At 38.4% G+C, this 24585-nt stretch overlaps 2 protein-coding genes across 3 annotated transcripts; both read left to right on the plus strand.

Moving 5' to 3' along the window:
* Positions 1-636: 636 nt before the first annotated feature.
* Positions 637-3280, plus strand: psmg3 (proteasome (prosome, macropain) assembly chaperone 3). Of its 2 annotated transcripts, none has more exons than XM_022200333.2 (3): positions 637-780; positions 1615-1837; positions 2702-3280. In XM_022200333.2, exons 2-3 carry the CDS (start codon positions 1625-1627, stop codon positions 2852-2854), a joined length of 366 nt encoding a protein of 121 aa, XP_022056025.1. In that variant the 5' UTR covers positions 637-780; positions 1615-1624; the 3' UTR covers positions 2855-3280. The 2 variants fall into 2 exon arrangements, with proteins under 2 accessions (XP_022056025.1, XP_022056027.1); XM_022200335.2 differs by lacking the exon at positions 637-780 and adding an exon at positions 820-962.
* A 129-nt stretch (positions 3281-3409) lies between these two features.
* tmem184a (transmembrane protein 184a) lies at positions 3410-24496 on the plus strand. Its single transcript, XM_022200331.2, has 9 exons — positions 3410-5156; positions 5619-5840; positions 10713-10878; positions 11783-11873; positions 14446-14521; positions 17805-17896; positions 19286-19455; positions 19544-19741; positions 22943-24496. The coding sequence occupies exons 2-9, from the start codon at positions 5619-5621 to the stop codon at positions 23170-23172; spliced, it is 1245 nt and encodes a 414-aa protein (XP_022056023.1). The 5' UTR covers positions 3410-5156; the 3' UTR covers positions 23173-24496.
* The last annotated feature ends 89 nt before the right edge of the window (positions 24497-24585 follow it).

Raw genomic sequence — 24585 nt, forward strand, 5'->3', positions numbered from 1 at the left:
TACCATGAAATGATAAAACGAACAAACAAAAAAGCCAAACTTAATTTACCATTTAGAAAGTATGTTTTCTCAGACTATAAAAAAAGATAGTTTTGGACAGTTTTATTTCTGTAACAATCCATCTTGTCAAGTCAGTTTGAGTGAACCTTTAGCTGTTAATTCATTAAACTTCCCCTATTAAATCAGAATGACTCAAGTTGTACGTTATCCAATACTGGATAACGTACAATACTACCGGGAAAAGATGTCACATTTTAAGTTCAATTAAAAAGAAATTAGCAAATTCAGATATTTGCATTCACCAAACAAGCAAAGGTATCTCAATTTCACTGCCTTTCTGAGGTTTTACAGAGGATAAGCTTCATATTCTGCTATTCTTGCTCATAAATATCACATACATAGTCATACAGTCATAGAAAATTTTGGAGTATTTAGTCTATTTGTGAATAGTTGTTTTTTTCTGCAGCCTAAGTGTATATATATAGTGATATTGATTGCATACATTAAATCTCTAGATAGTAAGTGATAAGCTAAAAAAATGACAAAAAAATCTACAATTTCTTTCTTTCTTTCTTTCTTTCTTTCTTTCTTTCCGCAAACAAACCAGGAAGTTGGGATCGGTGACGTATCTGCGTCATCACGCAGCCTGCGTCCTCTCAACAAAACGAGGCACGCTTGTTTCGGTTTGTCGAGGGTTGGTGACAGAGCTGCCGAAGTTGCGGAAACTTTAAGGATTCCATACAGAGTAAAAGTTAAACTGTGGACAGACGAGGACACGGGGTGAGGACTTAATGTGCAGGCCAGGAATAAGGAGTTTGTTGTTATTTCAGCTGGTCAGCTTACAGCGGGAGCTAACATTAGCTGTGTTGCTAACGTTAGCCTCTCAGCCAGCAGCGTCAGTTCTTCTGTGCTTCTCTGCTAAGATCCTGCTGAAAAGTAACGGAAATAATCGATCTCTACAGGTGATATGTGAGAAGGCAAAATGCTTTAGTTTGTCTGGCGTTTGGTCTCTCTACTCAGCTGCTAACTGTGCTGCATACATTCTGATAATCGTGTAATTGTGCATGCTTTGGTAATAACTGGTGCATTTTAATGCTTAAATTGATGTTTCTGTCATTGAGTTGTCCCACCAACAGTCCAAAAGGCAGAGGTGATCAGTTGAAAAATGCGTGCACACTAAAACAGCGAATCCTGACAAGCTGAACTGAATATATTCTCGTTTGTAGGATGTAACACACACAGCAGACACTTTACTTTTAAATATAAAAGTAAGAGAGGGTTTTCATTTTCTCTTAAACAAACATATATCTATAATATGTAACTGCTGTTCATAGCAACTCAGCATCAAGCATAGAGAGCTGAAACACTTTGTATCACAACAGAAGATTAATCTGCTATTTCAATCTATAATTAATAGTCATTTTCAAGAAAATACTGAATAAATATTAAATAGAAAACTTCAGGTTATGTGTTTTAGAAATTTTGTTGACTTATTTTTAATAACTAATTGGCACATTAAACTACAAAAACTGATTAGCTGTTTTCTATTCCACTCTACAGCAATAACTGTATATTTTGTCTTCCAAATAATATTTCCTTTGTTTTTCCTGGCAGGGTTAGCAAAATGGCTGCGTCCATCATCAAATCCAAACAAGCACAGAAGGAAGTCAATGGAATTCCAACAGAAGTCGTCTGCACGGAGTTCAGTAATTACATATTCGTAGTTCTCACTCAGTATGGCAAAATTGGGACACTGATATCTGTCACACCTGACTCCAGATCTAATGATATCAGCACCCCATCGTTCTCCACTAAAGTGCTGCTGGGCAAAGACGAGGTACGGCTGGACGAAACTGCTCGGATAAATATCGCATCAGTATGATCTAGACTTGTTCACAGTACGTGAGAATGACTTGTTGCAACACAGGGTAGCTCATTTCATGCTGTGAAAGGGCAAATGAGATTGGTTCTGAGCCGCTCTGGCAGATTGTGGAGAAATTAAATGTGTGCAGGCATGGAGTTCAGTGGTCTGTCAAAATTTACACAAGGAAACCTATTTCATCGCTGCATGAGCTTGTCATTTTCTGGCTGGAAAACAACACAGGGTTGTCGTCAATAGAATAATGGATTAATATAAAGTTTGCTCGTGAAGTTGACAAGAGTTTTTGTTTATTTAAAAAGACAATACTTATATTCTCATTATTCATATATGAAGAATAGCTTTAGAGTAAGCAAAGGGAACCTGGATAACTGCACATAGTCCTTTTCTCTGTTATTGTCTAGATTACTGGATTGTACAGCTGCCAGATAACATTCTATAGCCACATGAGAGATTTAATTAAAAAGGAATCAAGTCATATTGTATGATGTGCAAATGCTGCTTACTTTAGGAGAACTTGGAAAAAAATGAATTAGTTTTGTTATGATATGCCCCAAACCAATAATGCTCCATGGCAGAAAAGGCAAATTAAATTATTTACCACATATGCAGCGGCAAGAGCACATCATTTGATTGGAAAAGTTCTCTTTTCTAAGTGTGACTGGAAAGCGTGATGATTCTTGCAGTCTTTGAAAGCATTACTAAAATGATTTGATGTCAACTTTCAGCAAAAGCATATTTGTGAACGTTAACAACTGTTGCGTGTTACACAACATTTTTGTGTGTGATAATCTGATGTCCCGTTTGTGTTTCTATTTTCAGCCAATGACACATGTCTGTGCCAAAAACCTGGGAATGTTTGTGTCACAAGAAGCTGGCAGCAGGCCCGTCTTACTCGGACTGGCACTGAAGGATTCCTCCATAGATGCAGTAAAACAGATTAAAGAGATCATCAAAAGTTGTCAAGTCTGGTAGGGAGTCATAAAAACGGACTTGAAGCCTGTGGATTTGGTGGAATACTGATCGTCTAGATACCCCCGTGTCACATTTTTCCTCTGCTTCTATTTTGACCAAAGCCCTTCCCTAAAACTAATCTGTAATTTCAAAATAATAGGCTCGTGCTCCAAGATAGAAGCATATGAATCCAAATATAATAGCTCTGACCCTTTTTATTTGTTGAGAAAGTTAAAGATGTCTTCTGGAAAACATGATGGAGACTTCATCTGTTTGTAAAGGATTTACTGCATCCCACCATCCTCTCAAAGACTGAACAATGTGTGTCCTCGGTTGACACTGTGTAAAATATGTATTGACAATGCAGTTTTTGGTAATGTTTCATACTGCTCATTATTTTTTGTTTTAGAATGCAAACATTGAAATAAATTCTGAAAGAGCACCATGCACAGGTCACTTCTGAAACCTTTTTGTTTTTTACTTTAAAAAAAAAAAATGCAGCTCACCCATCTCAGCCCCAGAGATGGATAGTTTGGGTATTCAGATTGAAGTATCACAAATAATCCCATCAAACTCTAGGGCATTCTAGACTTGGGAAAACCTTTGCACTGTTTCATTTTACCATAGCTCTTTTACACAAGCAGCAATACATTTGAACAGTGAATTAGTCTTTTCAGCACATTTTAGAGCAATAAATTGTGTAGTAGCAGTTTTCATCACAGCTCTTTTATCACTCTGAGAGAAAAGGCAGAACTAAAGGTCAGCACTAGTATATATTTATATATATGTGTGTGTGTGTGTGTGTGTGTGTGTGTGTGCGCGCGCGCTTCAGCTTTCCAGAATGTTGCTGCATATCATCCTCAGAACTTTGCAGGTTTGTAAGATTAAATAAATTTACATCATGTGTGGTTAATTTGGATTTATTTTTCCCAGTGTATTTAAAGATCTGTGTGTTCTGATAAGGGAATTGCAGTGCAAAGCAGATTTAGTTTCTTATTTTTTACTGGAGCATCAACCGACTGGAGCGTAAATTTCAGGCTTGTAAAAAACCTTTATCTCTCTCTTCAGTCAATATGAATATTTTCTAAATTAATTAGTTGTTTTGCTTATAAAATAGCGGGAAAAAACTGAGAAATGTTGCAGATGATGGACTTTGATGTCCTGTCCTGAACCAGCAATTCAAAGCGACCAAATATTCAGATTAATATCAGAGGAAGACAAACAGAAAACACTTGTCAAGCTGGAAATTTGGACTGTAAAGTATATTTTTTAGATAATTGTCGACTGTTTTCTTATTAACGACTCAGCTCCTATAAGTATACAGCATAATGTACATATACTCTGTAGATGTTTGATATACTGTTTATGATAGATTCCTATTACCCAATTAGAGCCTTTGCAATCTGTGATCATTGCGGAACAAAAAGAATAGATTAGGTACAATAACTGAATGTTAGTTACAGCAGTTTATGATGATCCCTGTTACCCAACTGGAGTTATGTAACCTGTCAGGATGGTGTTTTATTACTATGCTTAATTTGTTTTATTTGATTCCAGAGTCCAAAATGTTTCCGGTCTTGTTTGCTGTCATGATAAATATAAGTAGAAAAAAAATATTTAAGAAGGAATGAAAGCAAGAGTTGAATGTCAGTTAATATAGACCATGATAATTTCTGTTACCCAATTAGAGTTGATGTAATCTGTCATTATTGTGTTTCATTATTATGCTTGATTTGTTTTATTTGATTCCATAGTTCAAAATCTTTCCTGTCTTATCAATCTGAGTAAAAAAAAAAAAAAGTAAAGGAAATAAAAGCGATCATAAAATGTCAGTGACAGTTGAGGATGCGCGCAATCTTTCCATCCTGTGCCAACGTGATGACGACATACGTGGAACCGGAGCCACGTGACTCCTTCACCTGTGCCCAACCTGTTTATCTCCGCTGCTCCACCGCGTCGCCGTTCAACGAGGAATTGAAACTGTTTCCACTTAGAGTTTGCCATTTTCGCTTGTTTTTCAGAGTAAACGACACCATCTCTGACGGGTTTTTAGTGTTTTCTTGTCGCTTTGGCTCGACTTTTTTGCTCGCTGACTGTGGGGACTTTGACCTCGGTGAGGCACCTGTCTCAAACAAGGAAGTGTAGCCTGTTGAGTCGGATGATGTCGACGGGCCGTTTGTAAATGACATTAAATGGACACTTTGCTTTCTTCTGAAAGGTGTTTTTTATTCCCAATGTTTTCCCCGTAACGTTACTTTGTGGACTGTTTGTGCACAGCGTCGTTTTCACGGGATAAAACTGCTTCCTCTTTCCACTTTACAAGGTGAGCCGCTTGTTGACTGTAAAGATCATTTGAATCTTAGTAAGAAAAAACAGGTCTCTTCCTTTAAATATGAGAAGCGCTTGTGTGAGTTCATTGTTGTTACTATTATAGTTTAATTTTATTTTTTATTTCATTCATTGACAAAAGAAAAAAAGAAACAATTCAATACAAAAACAAAAGTTTCTAAACTTCTGAAGGAAAAGGAGGAGAAAGCAGAATAAATTTACGCAAGCTGCCCTTTTAATCAAACAATCAGTTTACAATGAGCATTAAAAACTAACAAAAAACAAAATGACTATATCTGAGAGGCCTGCACAGCAACTAAATTAATTTATTATTATCATTAAACACTGTATTATGTCCTCGTGCATATTAACATCCAGTCAGCCCAACAGAAGGAAGTGCTGCTACATTTTCCCTGAATGCCTCCCCCTGACTTCTTATGTTTTCTTTCTGTTTCAGATGAGCATTTCTCTCGAAGACATGGATTCATCAGCCGACAATAATTCCATTGTGCACCTGGCTGCACCAATTCTCCCAGACAAGTCAGACATCTCCAATATGACCATTATCCAGACAAGCAACGGGTCCATCATTGAGGATCAGATCTTTTTAAACACGACGGCTGCTCAGGCCCTCTCGGGGATATTTGTCTGGTCTGCCTTGCTCATAACATGCCACCAGGTGAGTTTATAGCATTTCACAGAAGGCTCGCACATGAACAATGAAGCCCGAAGAGCTAGAAATCATTGCATATAGCACCAGTGAGTAGCACGGCCTCAAAGCTCTGCAATCTCGGTGATGTAAATATGTAATCAGAGATGGTTTGGGACCAACAGATTGCACCTCCTTTGCCAGAGGACAGAAACATATTCTTATATCCATAAAGGCATATTATCTTACAGCTCCAGTGCACTGAATTCAGCGTCTCAGCTTCTTATTCTCATACCCGCTCTGACACTTTTTTTAGTTTGAAAGATTTTCCCTTTTTTCCAGGCAGGTTTTAATGTCCCTAACTTGTTTACGTTACCCCGACTGTATTGTGGGAATGTCTTTGTTGCTTAATATCTGATTAAAATTGACAAAAAAAAATCCCCCCTCGCTGATTGTAGGACAATAAATACACAGAAAGAAGTAAATGGCTCAATACAGACCACCTTTACCCAAAAGCTGTTTCCTCGCGGTTGTAAATAAGCATTTCCTCTTGTGTGGGCGAGTTACCCGCTGTGCTGAGATGATAGCTTATCATTATGGTTTTTATCATTTGCAGAGAATGCAGAAGGGTGCTGTGTATTATCAGCAGGGAAATCAATTGATATTGAGATAACATTTACGGCGTTATAAAGGATGAGGCTGTTTTCTTGTTCACTGCGGTTTTCATGTTGTGTAGCTGCAATACTTCCAGATTTAGTTAATTGTTTTACGACCCAAATACTGACTGTGTGTCCATCTTTCAGCTGGATTTGATACCCACATTTACGTTAACACAGCCATCTGACTTTTCTGTGTGGTGTAATTCATTAAAGAGTTGTTGTTTGTGTACTTTAGGAAGCCTTTTGACACGCACTCACAGTGCATCAACGTGTTGCATGCAGTGATCCAAAAACAATCTCCGTATTGGGAATTGTGACTCAATATCCAGCAAATTGGTTTCTATCTTTTTTAATATAGTACGTGTTTGGCCCAAACACTTGCCAGCAAGACATTTTAATTGAACAAATAAATAGCAAGTGTTCCGCTGGGAGAGTGGAGCAGGTTTCCAACAGGCATCTTTTCTGTCACACCGGGAGGATGAAATGGTCTGCAGGACTAGTGTTGCAGTGCTGGTGGTGTTTCATCTGAGCTGGCTCTAGAGGATTGCTATAGACTTTTAAAACTCACATTCTGAATACCAAACACCAATAGACAATGACCTTAGATCCTCTTTGCTGTAATGTTGCCGGTGCTTTTCGCGCTAGTAATCAGTGGAGTGTGGTTCATTTTTCTCTGTGGTGGGCTTATTGGTCCCTGTGCAACTTTAAGCGTTTGGGATTAAGAGCAGCAGACCAGACTTATCTCCTACCTTTCAACTGTATTCTGTTTTGCAAATGGCACTGGTGTTAAATTACAATACGTAGATTCACCTCTGTTTTTGGCTATTTATGTTTTCACATAAATAGCCTTTGTCCTTAAATCTAGTGTTGGGGCACAAACTGCAGAAATAAGTCTCCGTGAGCTTTACTTGGGTGTTTATTCAGCATACAAATATGAATTTGTATCAGGAAAGACATAGGGTTTTTCTCTGTTTTCAAGCGAATAGAGAGCATCGATCTCCATTCTGCTTCACTTCACATGTAGAGATGGCCAAATGCATCCCACCCCCACCCTCACAGTAATCAGGCTTTAATGTGCAGCCTCTAATGGGCATTTAATCAAGCTGCATGTGTCGAGCAGAGACTCTGGACGTTGAGCAGTCATTTAAAAACATTCAAAATTTGCAAAACATCACTGATGGTAAGTTTAACATTAAAATGCGGCAAAATATCACCAAGAAAACATCATTCTAATAACTGCTTGTGGTTAAAATACCTACAAAATGGGTGGAACTTTCAGAGGTTTTAAAGTAATCATGTTTTTTTTTTTTTTACATATTTCTCAAAGCACAGCAAAATACATTTAAACACATTGTCTCTAAATTGAGCTGGCATATTTCATGAACACCAACTGTCAATGTGGTAGCCGTCTTTTGAGTTTTGAGTAAATTTGGGATTGAATAACAACCGAAATGGGATGTTTTGCAAGAACATATGGCTAAATTTATATAGAGAAAGTACTTAAGATTGCTTAGTGGATTATGTTTTCAAGTTAAAGTTGAAATTCAGGCTACAGCTAGTGATTATTTTCTTTTTTTTTTTTTTGCTACAGTGTCAGAAAACCAGTAGATATTCAAGTTACAACCACATGTTGATTTAAAAAGCAGCACATTCTCACATTTAAACACATGAAAGTGAAAGAATATTAAACACGTTTGCGTGAAATAAGACCTGAACAGTTTCCAAATATTAGGCAAAAGAGATGGTCTATTTTTATTCTGCCTTAGATGACATTGTAGTTTTACAAATTGTAAGTACAGTGAGTTGGTTGTTGGATGAGGTACAATTTGAATATTGAAGCGATGTTGTTTTTATTTTATGTCTCTTCGGAGAGTTATGGTTATTAGTCGACAGTGTTTCAAGCTCAGTGTGGATTACTTGGATTGCCCCTCACACACAATTAGTTGACTAATGAGTCATAAGCAGCGTGGTCGACTGAGAAACTTTCAGTTGGTTAGTCCTTTTTAAATGGTCTTCTTATGAAGAGTGAGTCATGAGTTATTACGAGAAAACGTTTGCCATCGTCTCTGGCACCACAATAATACTCCCCTAATATGCTTTGGTCTTCAATAAGCGCTACATTTTAAGAGCCTGTTCTGCACGACTGCATTCATCTTCGGAGGGACAATAACATTGGAGAGACAGTTTGACAGATTTTTCAATTAAATCTGCTAATTGTTTAGTTGAAGAGATCCTATGAGTATCTGTCAAAGAAGAATGGATTTGATGGCATGATTGTATTTGCAGTAACATAAACTACTGAGATATTTCTTTCATATTTCCCAACAGCCTTGTTGTTGGTTTCTTCATTTTGGTGCCATTAGCCACAGCAGTCATGTGGTCGCATTACATCACCTGAAAGAAACAGTCTAACTGAACTCTCCTCATACTGTTCAAAGCTTATCTCAGCCTGCAGGCATATGGATCATACTGTACATACTTCATATGCTTGAGGTCAGAATGGAAAAAAACAGTCATTTATGTCAGCTTCATTAACAATTGTACCTTTTCAGAGTAATTCATCATTGTTGCTCATCATGATTGGTGTAAGAATCTATATTGTGTTCCCCTCAAGGTTGCCAGCTGCACTGCATTATGTTTGTAGAGGCCATATGAGGCCATGTGGAAGAGTTGTGTGTGTGCGTTAAATCTAAAGGTTAAGACCTTTATCGTCTCTGTGAAACCAAGTTTATTTACTGATCTCATTATCTGCTTCTGTATGTGAAGTCGGAGCTGCACAATATAAGGTGTGGTCAGTAAGTTTGAAGCACTAATGTTCTGGGAGGTCATTAAAATGGGAGTTGTTTAATCTCTTATTCTGCAAAACCCCATTGCTACATTTCAAAGTGGCAGACAGAACAAGTCGGTACAAGATAGAAATGTGGCCATAAATAATACCAGCCAGATTTAGGATTGGGTGTTTCACCGTGTTCACGCTCCTGTGGTTTATACATCACTTCAGTGCTTTAGGAACTAACTTAATTATTACTGCTACTTTTCCCTTCTTTTACCAAGAGTCTCTCATAGACTGAGGCTGTCGACACTTAAAAATGATCAAATAAGCTATGAATCTCAAAGCCATGTAATAATAGTAAGTTCTTTAATGTAGTTATCGACATAAAGTTGCAAACCCGATGTGAACCTTCAAATCACGTGGTTTGCTGCAATACGTGATCATAAAATTAGATCTGCTCTTCATCTAAGTCCCCGCCATAGACAAACACAGTGTGCTTGAGCAAGTAACTCACAAGTGTTTATAATTTATAGCTCAGTTTGTGCTTTTGAAGCTGGACGCCCACCTTTAGGGAGCCCCGCCACAGCACTAAATCGTCTCCATTTATAGACCTGTCTAACCATCGTCTGATCAGTATATAAACTCTGAGATTACTTTGTAAACCTTTCCTGCTTTATGCACATGCAGTTCTTGAACACAAGTGTACTGAATGTCTTTTTTAATCAGCAGATGCTTCTTGTTAACCAAGTTTTTTTTAATTTTTTTTATTCTAACTTGCTACAACCCTTGCCCATAATTGTGCTAACTCCAGTATGTTTGTGCATATGCCATTATCCTACACTGTCAGTATTGAATGATGTTTTCAATCGTGACTTCAGTCTTTTCTGCTCAACATCTTTGCTCATAATTGGAATTTATTTTCAGACAAATTCATTCATAGACGCAGATAATTCCAAAGGATTCTCATGTACTTCTGTTGCCTTTGTAATATAATTACTGGGATGTAAAACTGCAAAGATGCAAACCCTTAAGTTTAGAGCTTAAATTATTTACTGATTAATCAATTTATTTAGAGCAGCAATTAACTAAAATGTCTTTATTTTCTCGTTCTAGATCTGGAAAATGAAGATTTTCTTCTTCATGGCCGTTTATTAATGCAAACTGAATATCTGTCATTTATATTAGTTTGTAATGTGCACTGTTAGTTTGAAGATGTTACCTTGGGTGGTGGGAAATCAAAATGGCTTTTTATTGACTTCTCAAATAACACATTAAGTTAATGATTAATAATGAAAATAATCGTGCAGCCTTCTCAAAGTCATTTAACTCTGATATATCATTAGCAGAGATTAGGTTTCTCAGTTATTTAAGTCATAACCCTGCTCTATTATTTTGTAGCAATGCTCAATAAGGTCATTTTTTGTCTTTTTGGCTGATGGTTTTTGTGCTTTGTCCATGTTTTCATTGTAGATCTATACACACCTTCGATCCTACACCGTCCCTAATGAGCAGCGCTACATCATCCGCATCCTGTTTATTGTGCCAGTTTATGCCTTTGATTCTTGGCTCAGCCTCCTCTTCATCAGCAACAACCAGTATTACGTCTATTTTGATTCTGTTCGGGACTGCTACGAAGGTAAGTATCTGAAGCGCTAAGTCTTCTGCCTGATAGTGTCCTTTCCGAGCCGCCGCCGCCGTTTTCCTGCCCTCATATGCTAAATGTCAGCCAAGAAGGGGAAACCAAAGAAGTGACCAAGCTAGATTTTTCTCACCAGTCATTGTGTTCATGTAGGTAGCCCTCATTACTGAAGGTGTTATATTTCTGGGAGCATCCATTTTCTTTCTTTTTTTTTCTCTATTCATTAAACGCTTGTTTGTTGTGTTTGTGGAATGGAAATTAGGTTGATTTAATTTAAGATTTGTTGAGCAATTTTCAGGATTCAAACATAATGCAGATCCTGTCCTCTAGATTGCAGTTTAATTGCCTTTGTGCAATGCAACAATAATTACACATTGAAGTTTGAAGACTGACGCACTTCACCAATGGCAAAGGTGAATCATATGAAAAATGGATTACAAGTAATTTGGGGGGAAAAATAGGAAATACATTATTCAGGAGATTAGGTTCCAGTTTGCAGGCCAATTTTGTGGCTGATTAATAGTGCAGTGCATCAGAAAGAAGTGGAGGCTAGAATACCACCAGGCTAAAACATAATGAACCTTCTCTTGACTGGACACCATCTGCATTAGCTTCATTTAATCCCTCCTTAAATAGCAACAAAGGATTAGGAAGGGATTTCCAAGACACAGAACCCTTGGAAGCTTCTTAATGTAAGGACTGAAACAGTTATTGTTCCAAAATGTAGGACTAATTATTTTTTATCATGTGGAAGTTTCTTTCCTCTGAAATAATTTGACCTTGTCCGTGAAGTTATACTTGAAGGGGATGAGAAATTATTCTACAGTTAATATCAAGCCATGAAATCTGTTTGATATTGGGTTACAAAAAAAAAGAAATAACCCTTCTCTTTGTGTTCCAGCTTTTGTCATTTACAATTTCCTGAGCCTGTCCTTTGAGTATCTGGGAGGAGAGAGTGCAATCATGTCAGAGATCCGAGGGAAGCCCATCCAGTGAGTGCTCTCTGTTGGTTATACATGTGCATGCCGGACTAAAAGTGTTCTGTTCAATAAAATGTTGACTCAGAAGTATACAACATTTTAGCCTGACCAGGGTAACTGCGGTATGGTTTTGCCTCTATGTTTATGCCTCTATGTTTATGATCATAAAAGGTCCAAGGTGCATTTTCTGGCCTTGAATTAGCACTCAGTTTGAACACCACAGTAAAAGTGCTGCCAATAAACAACGGCGTTGGTCATAGGTGACCATTCTCGTCTATATCTGAGCTTTTGATCAGTCTTTATAGACTGTGTTTATGGCTGACTCAGCCACAGGGCAGCAGCTCTTTGCCTCCTTCATGAGACAGTACAGACACTAATATTGAGTCGTGATGAACGATGGTACGGCTCGACACCAGCAAGTGGAAACAAGATGCACAGTATACATCTTGTTTGTAAAAGGTTCACTTTGCTTTTATAGATCCTTTTGGATTCCCACTGACATCAGATAATGTTCTTAAGTCAAAGAGAATTTTTCAGCAAGCGATTTTTGAGAAAAGGTGTGGCGTCCTCAAGTTGTAGCATATTTCTTAGATTATGCTTTAATTAACAGCATGGCAAATCAATTCATCATATTGTTTATGTGTTTACACAAAATTACAGCACAATCTACTTATCATATTGGAAAGTTGATAGTAACACATTGAACCCAGTCATATTCTAATGTACATCAATGGTCGATGAGGTTTAATGTGTCAGTCTCATTAATAAACTACATTACATGTGAAATTATTCAAAATGACATCTCAATTACAGACCAGGTTTGTAGGAAGCAAGGCTGGGAACAGCAAAGACTATTTTCATCCTGCATGCAAATCTCTGTTTGAATTTATTTTGACTGTCCGTCCTCTTATTTGCAAGTAATCTGGTTGCATTGGAGTGCTTGGGCGTTGTCTACGTATCGGCAGTAAAACAACAGATAAAGTAAAACAATCAGAGGTGCAGACATGAGGCAAGTTATGAAATACTTTTCAATGATAGGAATATTTGAGTAAAAATCAGCTAAGGAGTAATAATGTGTAACAAATCATCTAGACATTCAAATTCTTTTATTGATTAATCAAAGGACATTTTATTACACTTTGATGATTGCCTTAACAATAGAAACATATGAAAAGATAGTAAAGTAGACACGTTTTTGACAAGTTTCCAAAATTACGCTTATGTTACTTTTGTATGTTACTTTTGACGGAAAAAAAGTTCACTTTTGTCTGTCAAAAAGTAACATACATAAGCGTAATTTTGGAAACTTGATAGGCCATTTGTCAAAAACGTGCCTAGTTTACTATCTTTTCATATGTTTCTATTGTTAAGGCAATCATCAAAGTGTAATAAAATGTCCTTTGATTAATCAATAAAAGAATTTGAATGTCGAGATGATTTGTTACACATTATTACTACTTAGCTGATTTTTACTCATTTCCTTTGTATAATCTGACAGTTAAGAGCATAAAGAGCATCTGAAGGCGTCTGAACAGCACCTGAGATGAACGAGGCTGACAATGCTCTGTAGCTGCATGTGACTGATTTGGAGCTGTTGTTTGGGATCAGGCTGAGTTTAGTCCTAATCTTCTTCTGCTGCCGCTGCCTCCATGCTCAGCCTTGCAGGACAGCCCAGTGTTTCTCTGCCAGTTTAATTTAATCCATCTGCCTTCTCCAACCACTAACATGTCTCCTAAACACCCCAGACTGAGAGTATGGTGATGATAATAATAAATAAGTGTCATGGATTTACCTGAATACACCGTGTTTTTAAGAAAGAGTCAAATTTCTGTTCAGTTCATTAATGTTCTCAGACCTGTCCACAAGACATGACCTCATGTACATGTTACATGTGATGTTCCATGAACACATTGGATACCAGAAATGATAATGATTTGGTCTAAATAGCTAGTTTTCCTATTTACAAAAGAATCAAAATGAAGTGTGTTGTATTTTCTTATTGCGCACAATATGATAGAAATATCTTAAAGGGAACAGAATCAACTTTTGTACCTTTGCATGAACTGTTGAACCATTTTTAATTTATCATTTTTAACTCCTAAACTAATGCAGGAATGTCAACTAATACTGCTATTTCTTTAAATGATTATTTCATTAGCAGAAAATGTTTTTAGTGGTTGATTAGTTGCCTTGTCTGTCAAATTTCAAAAGATAAAACTGTTATAGTTTCCCGAGGATATCAACCAATGTTCCAAAACTCAAACGGATTCTCTGGTATTAAGCAAAGATGAAACAGCCAATTATTACATTTGGCAAACTAAAATAAACACACTTCTGAATTTGTTGTTTGAAAAATTCCTCAGAGCAGCTGATTTGAGCTCTAATATCAACAAAGACTAAACATTTTTCATCAGTGTGTTTTATGTTCGAACTGTTTTATTTCATAATACATAAATTCCTTTTCTGCTTGCCACTTATACATACTTAGTAGGCTTGAACTCTTTTCTCTCACCTGATGCTAAATATGTGATGTTTTCAGCATTGACGTCACGTAATCGCTCACCTCCTCCTGCTGTCTTCACAGGTCAAGTTGCCTCTATGGTACGTGCTGCCTCGTCGGAATGAGCTACTCCATCGGCTTTTTAAGATTCTGCAAACAGGTGAGCTTCAGTCACCTCCTTATCTCAGCTCTGGAGGTGCTCCTTTTGACCACTGACGCAATCCGACACACACGGAGAATAGGAACACATCAAATTGTCATTCCAAAATAAATAAATAAACACAGAAACAATGCTGCGATGTAAATTACCGTTCTGCCCAGATCCCCAGACTGCTTTAAAATGACAGCTGTTATAATTGACTGTGTGCTTTTCAGGGGATAACATCCAATGGTTTAAAAAGGGGGGTGGGGGGGGACAAAAGCAATTGAGGCCAGGTGAAAACAGCTTGATAATAAACACAGAGCAATGATATGAGCTGTCAGCGCAGAGCTCCCTTCCACTGTCCTGGGATCCTGCACAAGCTTCCAGTCTAACACTGATGGATATTGAAACTGAGAGTTATATCTTCAAAACAAAATACACGGTGAAATGATTTTTTTTTTAAAAGAACCAAGTGACAAACACTCCATGTACCTCAACAGGAATCTGAAGTGCTTTAAAAGAAAAACCCCTGGTGGCGAATGAGAAAACGATTATAGCGCAGCCCTGTGGATTTTATACAGAAGCACTGCACTAAACGTCTGATCATTTTTGTGTCATTTGTTGGTTACAGTTTATGTTGCCAAAGTTTAGGTGTAGACAAAGTTTTTATCACCACGTTTTCTGCTCTTCAAATAGACCGTCCTCATTGGCATTCATTCACCTTTCAGGAGTCTATATATTGAACACTTTGGAAATTAAATGCTGTTTTGCAGGTCAAGACCGAAGTGAAACGAAGCACACGTGATTTCAAAATAACTGCTGTCATACATGTTCATTCATTCCAACTGAAATACTGGAGCACACCATATATACTGTAGATTGATCACATAATGTTGGAATCTGGAGTAAGAAAACACCAATGTTTTGTTGAGAGAAGATTTGAGGTGAGATGAAGTCTAAACCTGGACTGAGTTAAAATATCTTCAACGGCTCCTTACAACACAGTACTGAAGCTGGCAGAGCACAAGATCTGATAGGCCTTGATGTGTTTTTGGAGGGTAAAAAGCATTCAGATTCTTTGCACGTTTTGGGGAAGCTTCGCTGTGTCATTAGAAGAGGGCTTAACAAATGAATCACTGATATGAAAAAGCAGCCTAGAGTTATGTTGGTTCTTGAAGATAAGGTTAGAGGATAAGCTGCTCTTACATCCTAAACTGTTTTTTGACATTTCAGTTATAAGTCATTTATCATATCATGGGATGCTTCAGGGAATAATTTTCTTTAAACTGGGTACAAGTGGGAATCTTGTGGAGCCCAGGGACTGCTGGTGATGGCAATTTTGTATTCAAATGAATAAACAGTCAAGTGCAGATGGGTGTGACTGCCTTTTTTTTTTTTTTTTTTTTTTTTCAGAATTTGAAGGTGGAGGATGCTCTCTTGAACGAATAGTTTTACCACAACAATACGTCTAATAGCTATGTAAAAAGTGTCAATAGGGTTGCTGGTAGTGATAAATTAAGAAGACTTATAATATGAATTGGCAGGTCTCTGTGGCTTTTAAGGGCTTTATTACATATTTACTTATTATTTTGGTATCTGCAACTTTACAGTTTTGGCTAACTCCTATTGCTCTTTTATTAGCATTGTGGGGTTTTTTTTTGTCACAGCTGTTATGCAAACGGACACAGTTTGTGATGAGCTGCTGAGTATGGTGCAGCATTTAGCAGTTAAAGAGCCAATTATTTCCTTCAGGAGCTGGTAGAAATTTAAAAACAACTAAAAAAAAGACTGAATATTGGACACAGATTCACGACGTGACCAGACACACAGCTCCAAATGAATGATAATGTTGCTACAGAACTGTTGGATGAGTAAACAGCAGCTGCTGCTGACATGTCAGTGATGTGTTCACAACTTGCTCCCTAGTGGGTGAATAAAAAAACAACAGGTACTTCAGTTTTACAATGGGCAATTACAAGATTCTCTTCCCTTAAAAGCAGGAACAAGAGAAAAACGGAGTTAAAATACAACAGGAATTTCTATACTTATTAAGAATTGACTTGATGTTGAGCAGAGGCTTTGTCAGAAAGGGTTAAGAGTGTTTCTTTGCAGAAATGAAAGATGCAGGGATGCCGGGCAACAGCACAAAAGAGAAAAATATGAGACAGCAGATCTGATATATCGAGTAGATTTCATTATTTAACTTCTGCCCGTATGAAGAGATAAGTTTTGGAAGTCTGTAATCATACTGTATATAAAAGTTAAGCGTAGCTTGCAGGTCTGAAAAGTGAAGCAAACGTTCATGTGCCTTACGCCTGCATTCTTTCTAACAGCCAGCAGGTGGCGACTCCTCTGTGTGCCTGAAGTCTGATTTTATGGATGTATATGAGACAATGACTGTACTTGACCCTTGATTTGTTGCATCAGTAAACATTTTCTTTATGAATTCATGACCTCAATTGAGACCATGACCTCAAGTAAAACAGACGATGAAACTAGGGTAACATAGACAATAAAACTGGGTATTTTTCACAGCGCCGCTACATGGAAGTTTACTGACAGGTTGCTTCCCTATTTCCTTAAATAGTGTCCTTCAGTTCTCAGCCACATCATCCCTCATTCATTACATCTGGTTTTCAAAGCCAAACTTGAGGCTTCATAGCAGTAATTCATACATCAACTGATATTTCATGTCTTGTGGCTGACTATAAACATTAGAAGGCAAATCCACTTTAACAAAGTATATTTTTCAACATTGTTTTGGAATATTTTAGTTCTTTATATGAAAGTACTAGTTTAGGCTGGAATAATATCATCTCGCAGAGAAACTGGAGTTGATAATATAAAACAAAACATGCTTTCAGATGAGCCATTGCTGCTGGACAGTTTCTTGGCTTTGAGCAATTGCCAGACAAGCATCAGAGATTCCAGGAAGCTACTGCTCCGAGCCAAGAAATAGTCCAACACGTAACCCCTCATAAAAGAGTAAATTGTTTTTTTAACCTGTTTATTTGTGAACTCAAGTTGTGCTCATCAATGGATTTTGTCCTTTTTTTTCCCACACAAGTTAACTGTTCCATTGCATGAAATGACTTTATTATCTGCACTAAATGGGAATAAGCTTGTTTGGTAAGTTAGTGGTTAAACTATTGGTACACAGACAACTTGCTTTTGCACAACCTTTCCCATCTAATTAAATGTGCAAACAGGTTCTGACGTCCTCATCCTCTCTCTCCTCCTTCTTGGTGTCCTTGTTTGTTGCCTCTTGATGTCTCACTCTGAATTGTAATGTGTTCTTCAGGCGACTCTCCAGTTCTGCGTTGTCAAACCCATCATGGCAGCCATCACCATCATCCTGCAGGCCTTTGGCAAATATCATGATGGAGATTTTAAGTGAGCAGCACCTCTCTTTGCATTTCATTCTCTATGTATCGTACACATCCATGTCATTGCCGGGAGAATCGTTTGCTGTTTACGTGCACACGGAAGCAATTTGGAAATGGAGATAATTATATCGCCTCTTCACAGTAAGCATGGTGGAAAATGTCTGGATTAAAAGGTTTAGTTGAAGTTAAAAGTGATGGCTTCAAACTTCGCAGGTGCTCTGCGGCGTGTTGTCCCAGTTGTCACTGTCAATGCCATAATCTCAGCTTCTCGGGTATTGTTCATATTGAAACAAGTAATTTCGAAGCTTTTTTGCAATAAGGACTAAAGAAATTATATTGCCGCTTCATCCCCAAAGGTAGTAAGTGTTTTAAAATGAAGCCTCTTAATTCTTATCATATGTTACACCAGGCGAGGAACATTATTCTAAGAAGAGAGGAATTGCTTCATTTCATATTTCTACTTTTGTATGTCAAGTGATACAAAGGCTGGGGATAAATTGCAGACTGATAAATTTAATTCAAGTGTACCTCAGTGCTTTGCATGAGCCAATAAGGGTTTCAACAGAATAAGAAGAGGGTAATATATTGAATAAAAGTGTCTATAGCGTGAAATCAGAAGCTATAAAATCTGCAGTCCATAAATTCCGCCTGACTTCTTTTCAGGCGCTCTTCTCCGCCTCTCCGTTCACTGTCTCTTTCTGAGGATTCAGCTGTGACAACACTTGTTTCAAAACTACTCAGAAGAAGCACAGAGTTCAGTGAGGGCTTTGTACTGAAGTTTCCAATCAGCTTTATATCTTCACCCACTTACTGTCAGACTAAACGATAGACTTTATTCAGTTCTTCCTCTTATTTCCCCATATGCTTCAACAGCAAAATTAGCAGGCAGAAATATAACGGTGTTTATTTTTTTTATGGCTTTCTTTAAGCTCTGCAGCAAGACCACGATGATTCACAGATTGTTTACTTATTCGCTTTCAGCCAACCATGCACTCCGTACTGCATGGGAGTAATTAGTGTAGTCACAGCTGAGTCCTCAGAGAGGCTCTCTAGAATGCAAAAAAGGCTAGAAAAGGCGGACTGACAATCACATATAGATATCTGCCTGTTTATCAGATGAATCCTGGAAATAAGGAGACCCTGTATAAACAAGCTTGAACTTCTTTTTCAAAGAAGAAGACAAAAAGATTCCAGCTGTTCGTGAAATATGGCTGCTATATCATCAAACTTTAGCTGATGTCTTTTGATTCAGCTCTAAGTTACTAATGGCGTCAAAACTGAATAATCACTGTCAAGAAACTTGAAGAACCTTCAGTCAGACATGTCACGTTGGTTGCAAATACATGATTTAAGGTTTGTAGACACACTGTGGACTCTGTTTTCCTTTTCTGTGCAGCGTGAATGGAGGATACCTGTACATCACAATCATCTACAACTTCTCCGTCAGCCTGGCCCTCTACGCTCTTTTCCTCTTCTTCTTCGCAACAAGTGACCTGCTCAGGCCGTACGAACCGGTGCTCAAATTCCTCACAATTAAATCTGTCATCTTCCTGTCCTTCTGGCAAGGTAAGCCGAGCCCTCCTCGTTTTTCTTTCAATAATGTCCAGAGCATTAAAGTATAAATTCATAGTGAAAATGTGGCACCTTTTCGCAGGAATGGTCCTCGCCATCCTGGAACGCTGCGGTGTCATTCCCAATGCGCTTTTCATCGACGGACAGGAGGTCGGCGCCGGCACCGTGGCAGCAGGCTGGCAGAACTTCATCATCTGCATTGAAATGTTCTTCGCTGCCATTGCTCTCCGATATGCCTTCACCTGCACCGTCTACCAGGAGAAGAAAAACGACGTGCCAGGTGAGTGATGCGGTTTGTACGGGGAGCAGAGAAAAGCAGCTGAACCGATTGTTACCTCTTGTCCTCTTTACCTCGCCTTGGAAGTATGTTGACGTTTCCCGAGGCTAATTGCCTTTCTCCACCGCAGAATAAGGACTGACGCAGAGCAGACTTGAAAGGATTGGAAATGGCAGTGATCACATTGCTTTGTAAAAAAGTAAAATTCCCAATTGAATCCCTCTGTTTTCGCTGAAACAGAAACTGAATTGTGTGTTTGTTTACAACTTGAATGCGGTGCTGTTGTGAGCTAGGTGGCAGTCGAGCTGCAGGGGCAGCAATCATCCCATGGGTATATATCGATACTAACAGCTCAGAGGATGGTTGCCATTAAGGCAAAACAGAGAAAGATGCAGAGAAATTCAAATCTGCAGTTTATTATATAAAACCAAGAGGAATGGTTTCTGTGATTGTGCCATTTTTCCTGTTTTGAGAAAACCTGTGTGCTTTGAACTGCCTACTGTACAGAAGCACTGCAAATGTTGAAGAATACTTCAATTTGATGTGATCAAAGACAGGAAAAGACATGAAAGTGTTAGTTTTTCTGCCTATATGGAAAGAAATCGATTACCCATCCTCAGGTGTAGACTGAGTATAGTAATAACATTGCTCCAAAGTCAGCATCTGATTATTAGATTTCATTCCTCTGGTTTAGTTTTATTACTTCAGTCACCCGGTTTCTGCCTATAACCTCTGAACAATATCATTAACATTCCCTCAGGTGCTGATATGTGTGATTGCAGAGGTTGTCACACCTCTGGTTTAGGGTTCCTCTGCTTCAGTCTTGTGAAGCGGGGAGGCAAGCTGTAAGGAGAAACCCAGCAGACCGTATCTAACCTCCCTGTACCCCCTCCAACCCCACTTTGCCCTTCTCTTTGCCACCTCCAAAAGCCAATTTAGACAACACTGCCAGTGACCCTGAAACAGAAGGCTGAGGATGTGTGCCGGCTCCCCCCCCCCCCCCCCCCCCCCCCCCCCCCACGTTTGGAGGTCCTTTTCTTTCTGGTTTAAATGCAGCCTGACTCACAGCTGGATGCTCAGGGAACATCAGCGGAGACAGTGACTGAATTGTGTTCAGTCAATATGTGGATGTATTTAGACCACAGCTGGCGAAAAAGCAATGACAAAAGAAATAAACATGCTTATTGAGTGTTTTTTTTCTCTTGTTTGATATTGCTGCTGGTGTGTGTTGCTTTGACAAACAGTAGAACTAAAATGTTAATTAATTAGCTCTGTTTGAAGGGAAAAACAATATTGTTAATATTTTTTCTGCCTTGAAACTGTTTTGTTCTGAACATTTGACTCAAAATCCAGCGAACAATGGTAATGACACAGATTAGCATTGGAGTTTTTAGGCAGAGTCTGAAGCACTTTAAAAAGCACCAAACAATTGTTGTTTTTCACTAATCGAAAACCCCCAAACCCAGCAGCAGTGTTGAAAGGCATGCTTTCTTTCTTTTTTTTTTTTTTTTTTGCACAAGTTTGTTGAGTTTTTAATCACAAAATTATTGCAAGTGGTATTATCATAGATTCCAAAGTTGTCAAGTACAAAAAAAAAAAAAAAGTGTGCCACAAACAAAGCAACGACAAAACAAACCCCCTGGTCACCACACAATGGTTGAGTTAAATGTAAAATGTACAGAGTTGAAAAATAAATAATTTTGAAATTAAAACGCATCCCATCGCCACCCCATGCACACAAGTGGGCCCCATACACACACAGTCCAGGACATATAGTAAAAGCAGTCAGCCTGGAACAACAGTAAACACCAGTACCTGAAAGGCATGCTTTCTTAACCCTTTAAGCTTCAGTGTACCGCTGGCGGTACACCTACTAATTTGCATAGGAATTTCAAGAATGTCCGACGGGTGCAAACGCGATTATACAAACACTATACACCGATGGAAAGCTTAGATTCTCATGAATCCGCCGGTATAAACCACTTTCAGATGCGATTACCACAGCGGGTGAGAAAAACACATTTGTCCGACAAAAACAAATATTCATCCATCCGTTCTCTATACACGGCTTCAACGCACACAGCGCGACTCACATTTCCGGGTTTATTATTACACACAAAAAAAAATATTCCACAAAAAACAGCCATAATCCAACCTTTTACATCCAGATGACACAAGCCAGTAAACTATTTTGTCCAAAACATGTCCTGAAGTCGTATAAAATCCCCGAATCAGTCGTTTTCAAGGAAATGCACCTCCCGATGCACGTCCAATATTCCCCGTATTTTTCGTAATTTTTTTTATTTAAAAATAGAATATTAGCGATTTTTTTTGTACTGAAAACGGCTGGAAATGACTGAAGCTTAAAGGGTTAAAAGAAATATGACAAAATTACGCTATCTGTTGTCACCAGAAACTGAAAAAATGGAACATATCATCAGATTTTTAACTCTCCAAAAATCCTTGAACTACTCTGTGGATGTGTTTTCTACGTGCCACATTCCACAATGTTCCATTTCAGGGACTTTTTGTCTAAATTGAATTGAACTGCAGGCTGTGTTTACACAGAGCAGATACACATCAAATATGGAAAATAAAAAAAATACTACTTTGATCCAGAATCGGTAAGACCTTGGGGCACTTGGACAAACTTTTATATGTGTTGATAGCAGATTTTTTTTTCTTCATAAATGTATTATACGGCACAGAATGTATTTCAGCGTCTGTACGTCCAGCCAGGGTTGTACTGTTTCCATAGAAGTGCAGGATTTTATATTGCAGTTGCCCACAGTAAGGGAAAAATGTGAAAGGAGCAAAAAAATGCCCAGAAGCATGTTTCTGATTTAGAGGGTTAAGTAAGGTCTGTTGGGTGGACAATTTAAAGATGTGACCTCGGTCTATGGGAATTTGTAATCAACATTCGTGACACTGATTTACCGTTTTACAGTTTAACAATGAATTCAAAAGCAAAGTGATATATTGATGTAATTTACAGAATAGCTAATTATTTTTCATCCCTTCTTTTCATTTTCCCGAAATAATATTGAACCATGCATTGGTTCTATAAATACAACTGTGCCTCCATTTCACATTTACTTCCTCTTACTTGTATTCAGACAGATCCATTTTCTCAGGGATTTAATGCTGCAACGTCGCAGTCACAGAAAATACTGTCTGACCTTGTCTCCTGTGTTGTTTCTGCAGAGAACATCCCCCCAATGCAGAGCATCTCCAGCGGTCTGAAGGAAACCATAAACCCAGGAGACATGGTACAGGACGCCATCCACAACTTCTCCCCGGCCTATCAGCAGTACACCCAGCAATCCACACAGGACGTGACCCACCCCGGCGCAAACGGAAAGGTAGCCACAGGCAACAAGAGCTCCCGCAAGTCCGACAAAATCATGCTGATTCCATCTGATGACGAGTTCTAGGCATATTTCCAGCAAGATCCAGGTGTTTGTGCCCCCGCCACCTCCATCTCTGTCCCCTCGGGTGAGCCAGCTGTATTGCCTGTCGCACAGAGCTGGATTAAACCCAGGTGTTTAATTTTCATGATCCCAGTATTTATAAAGGACTGCTTACATCTGCCCTACTTTAAAGATAATTTAAACGGCAAGAAGAGGATGAAATATAATGCTGTTAAAATCAATAACCAGAGAACTGATCTGTCTCCATCTTGGGATTAATAACCACGGGACAATGGCGCGTCATCTTCGCCGTATCAGAAGTTGAGAGCTGTGCATTTTCTCTAAATCAAGCTGCTGGATGTGGAGCTGAGCCCCTGATGCTGATTCCGTCATTCTGTCCCTGCTTGCTCTCTGGCCATGTGAAGTGCGCTCTCTCTGATTCATGTCAGTTTCAAAGAGGAGATGATTAATACGTGACTCCAGGTGGGAAGCAGGGAAGCCAGCAATGGCTGAGAATGGCACTTCATGGACCGTTTCTCGCGTCTCCTCGTTTGAAGTATTTGCTGAGCATTCCTGTGCATGATTTCCTGACAAATGGAAGGATTCGTTCAAAGACACATTAGTTTTGGAGCAGGCACTTCAAACTGCAGACTGCGCTTCACAATCCTTTGTATCTACCATAGCAGAGACAAATTGGATTAGCCCGTCTCCAACAAAGTCTGAGCTATATTATTCACGTTAATTTTCTCAGCATGCAAAAGAGCGTAATTCACTGCAACTAGACGGCTGTTTAACAGATGCTAACAAGTCTCTTTTTGCAGCTCCTGCATCATTGTAAATGCTTCCAGCAAGGCTTCTTGTGATTGACAGGTTCACACTACTGTTCAGAATAGAATTCAATCTTCCAGAGATTATGATGTGCAAAACTTTATTAGTGCACATTATGGCGTTTAATATGTTTCGTTTGTGTAAAATAATGTGTTTGGATTATGAATTGGAAAGATCTTGATGTATTTGTTGTGTGTAGATCAGGTGTAGATAGATCAAACAGAAATGTGGCGAGCAGAAGAGAAACTCAAAGAAGTCTTGATTCTTACAAGAGACTTTTAGTAGTTTTTCTCCTCTTTTCATCTATCTCTGTCAATGGACGATGTGACTTTTTAAGCAGAGTAGTTATTTGAAACCAATTTTTGTATCTCCTAGTTTTTTATCCTCTTGTGCCAATGAAAGCTGTGTGGGAAAGCAGAAATGAATTTACAGCTAGGTACAAAATTACTTCAGATTGTTTTGTCTCGTGCGTCTTTGTCTTGTCTGGCATGAAAATAAAATAATTGTTTTGCCTCTGTAACTTTGCATAGGTTAAACTGAGTAGCTGAAATGTTTGAGGAAAAAAAGCTTTATTTGAAAATACAAAAAAAAAAACAGACACAGCAGACC

Source organism: Acanthochromis polyacanthus, chromosome 21, assembly GCF_021347895.1.
Source record: "Acanthochromis polyacanthus isolate Apoly-LR-REF ecotype Palm Island chromosome 21, KAUST_Apoly_ChrSc, whole genome shotgun sequence".
Lineage (NCBI taxonomy): Eukaryota > Metazoa > Chordata > Actinopteri > Pomacentridae > Acanthochromis > Acanthochromis polyacanthus.

Coding starts and splice junctions, on each gene's coding strand:
- psmg3 (XM_022200333.2), top strand. CDS start 1,625: ATGGCTGCGTCCATCATCAAATCCAAACAAGCACAGAAGGAAGTCAAT. Junction 1,838..2,701: donor TGCTGCTGGGCAAAGACGAG/GTACGGCTGGAC, acceptor TTCTATTTTCAG/CCAATGACACATGTCTGTGC.
- tmem184a (XM_022200331.2), top strand. CDS start 5,619: ATGAGCATTTCTCTCGAAGACATGGATTCATCAGCCGACAATAATTCC. Junction 5,841..10,712: donor TGCTCATAACATGCCACCAG/GTGAGTTTATAG, acceptor TTTTCATTGTAG/ATCTATACACACCTTCGATC. Junction 10,879..11,782: donor TGTTCGGGACTGCTACGAAG/GTAAGTATCTGA, acceptor TTTGTGTTCCAG/CTTTTGTCATTTACAATTTC.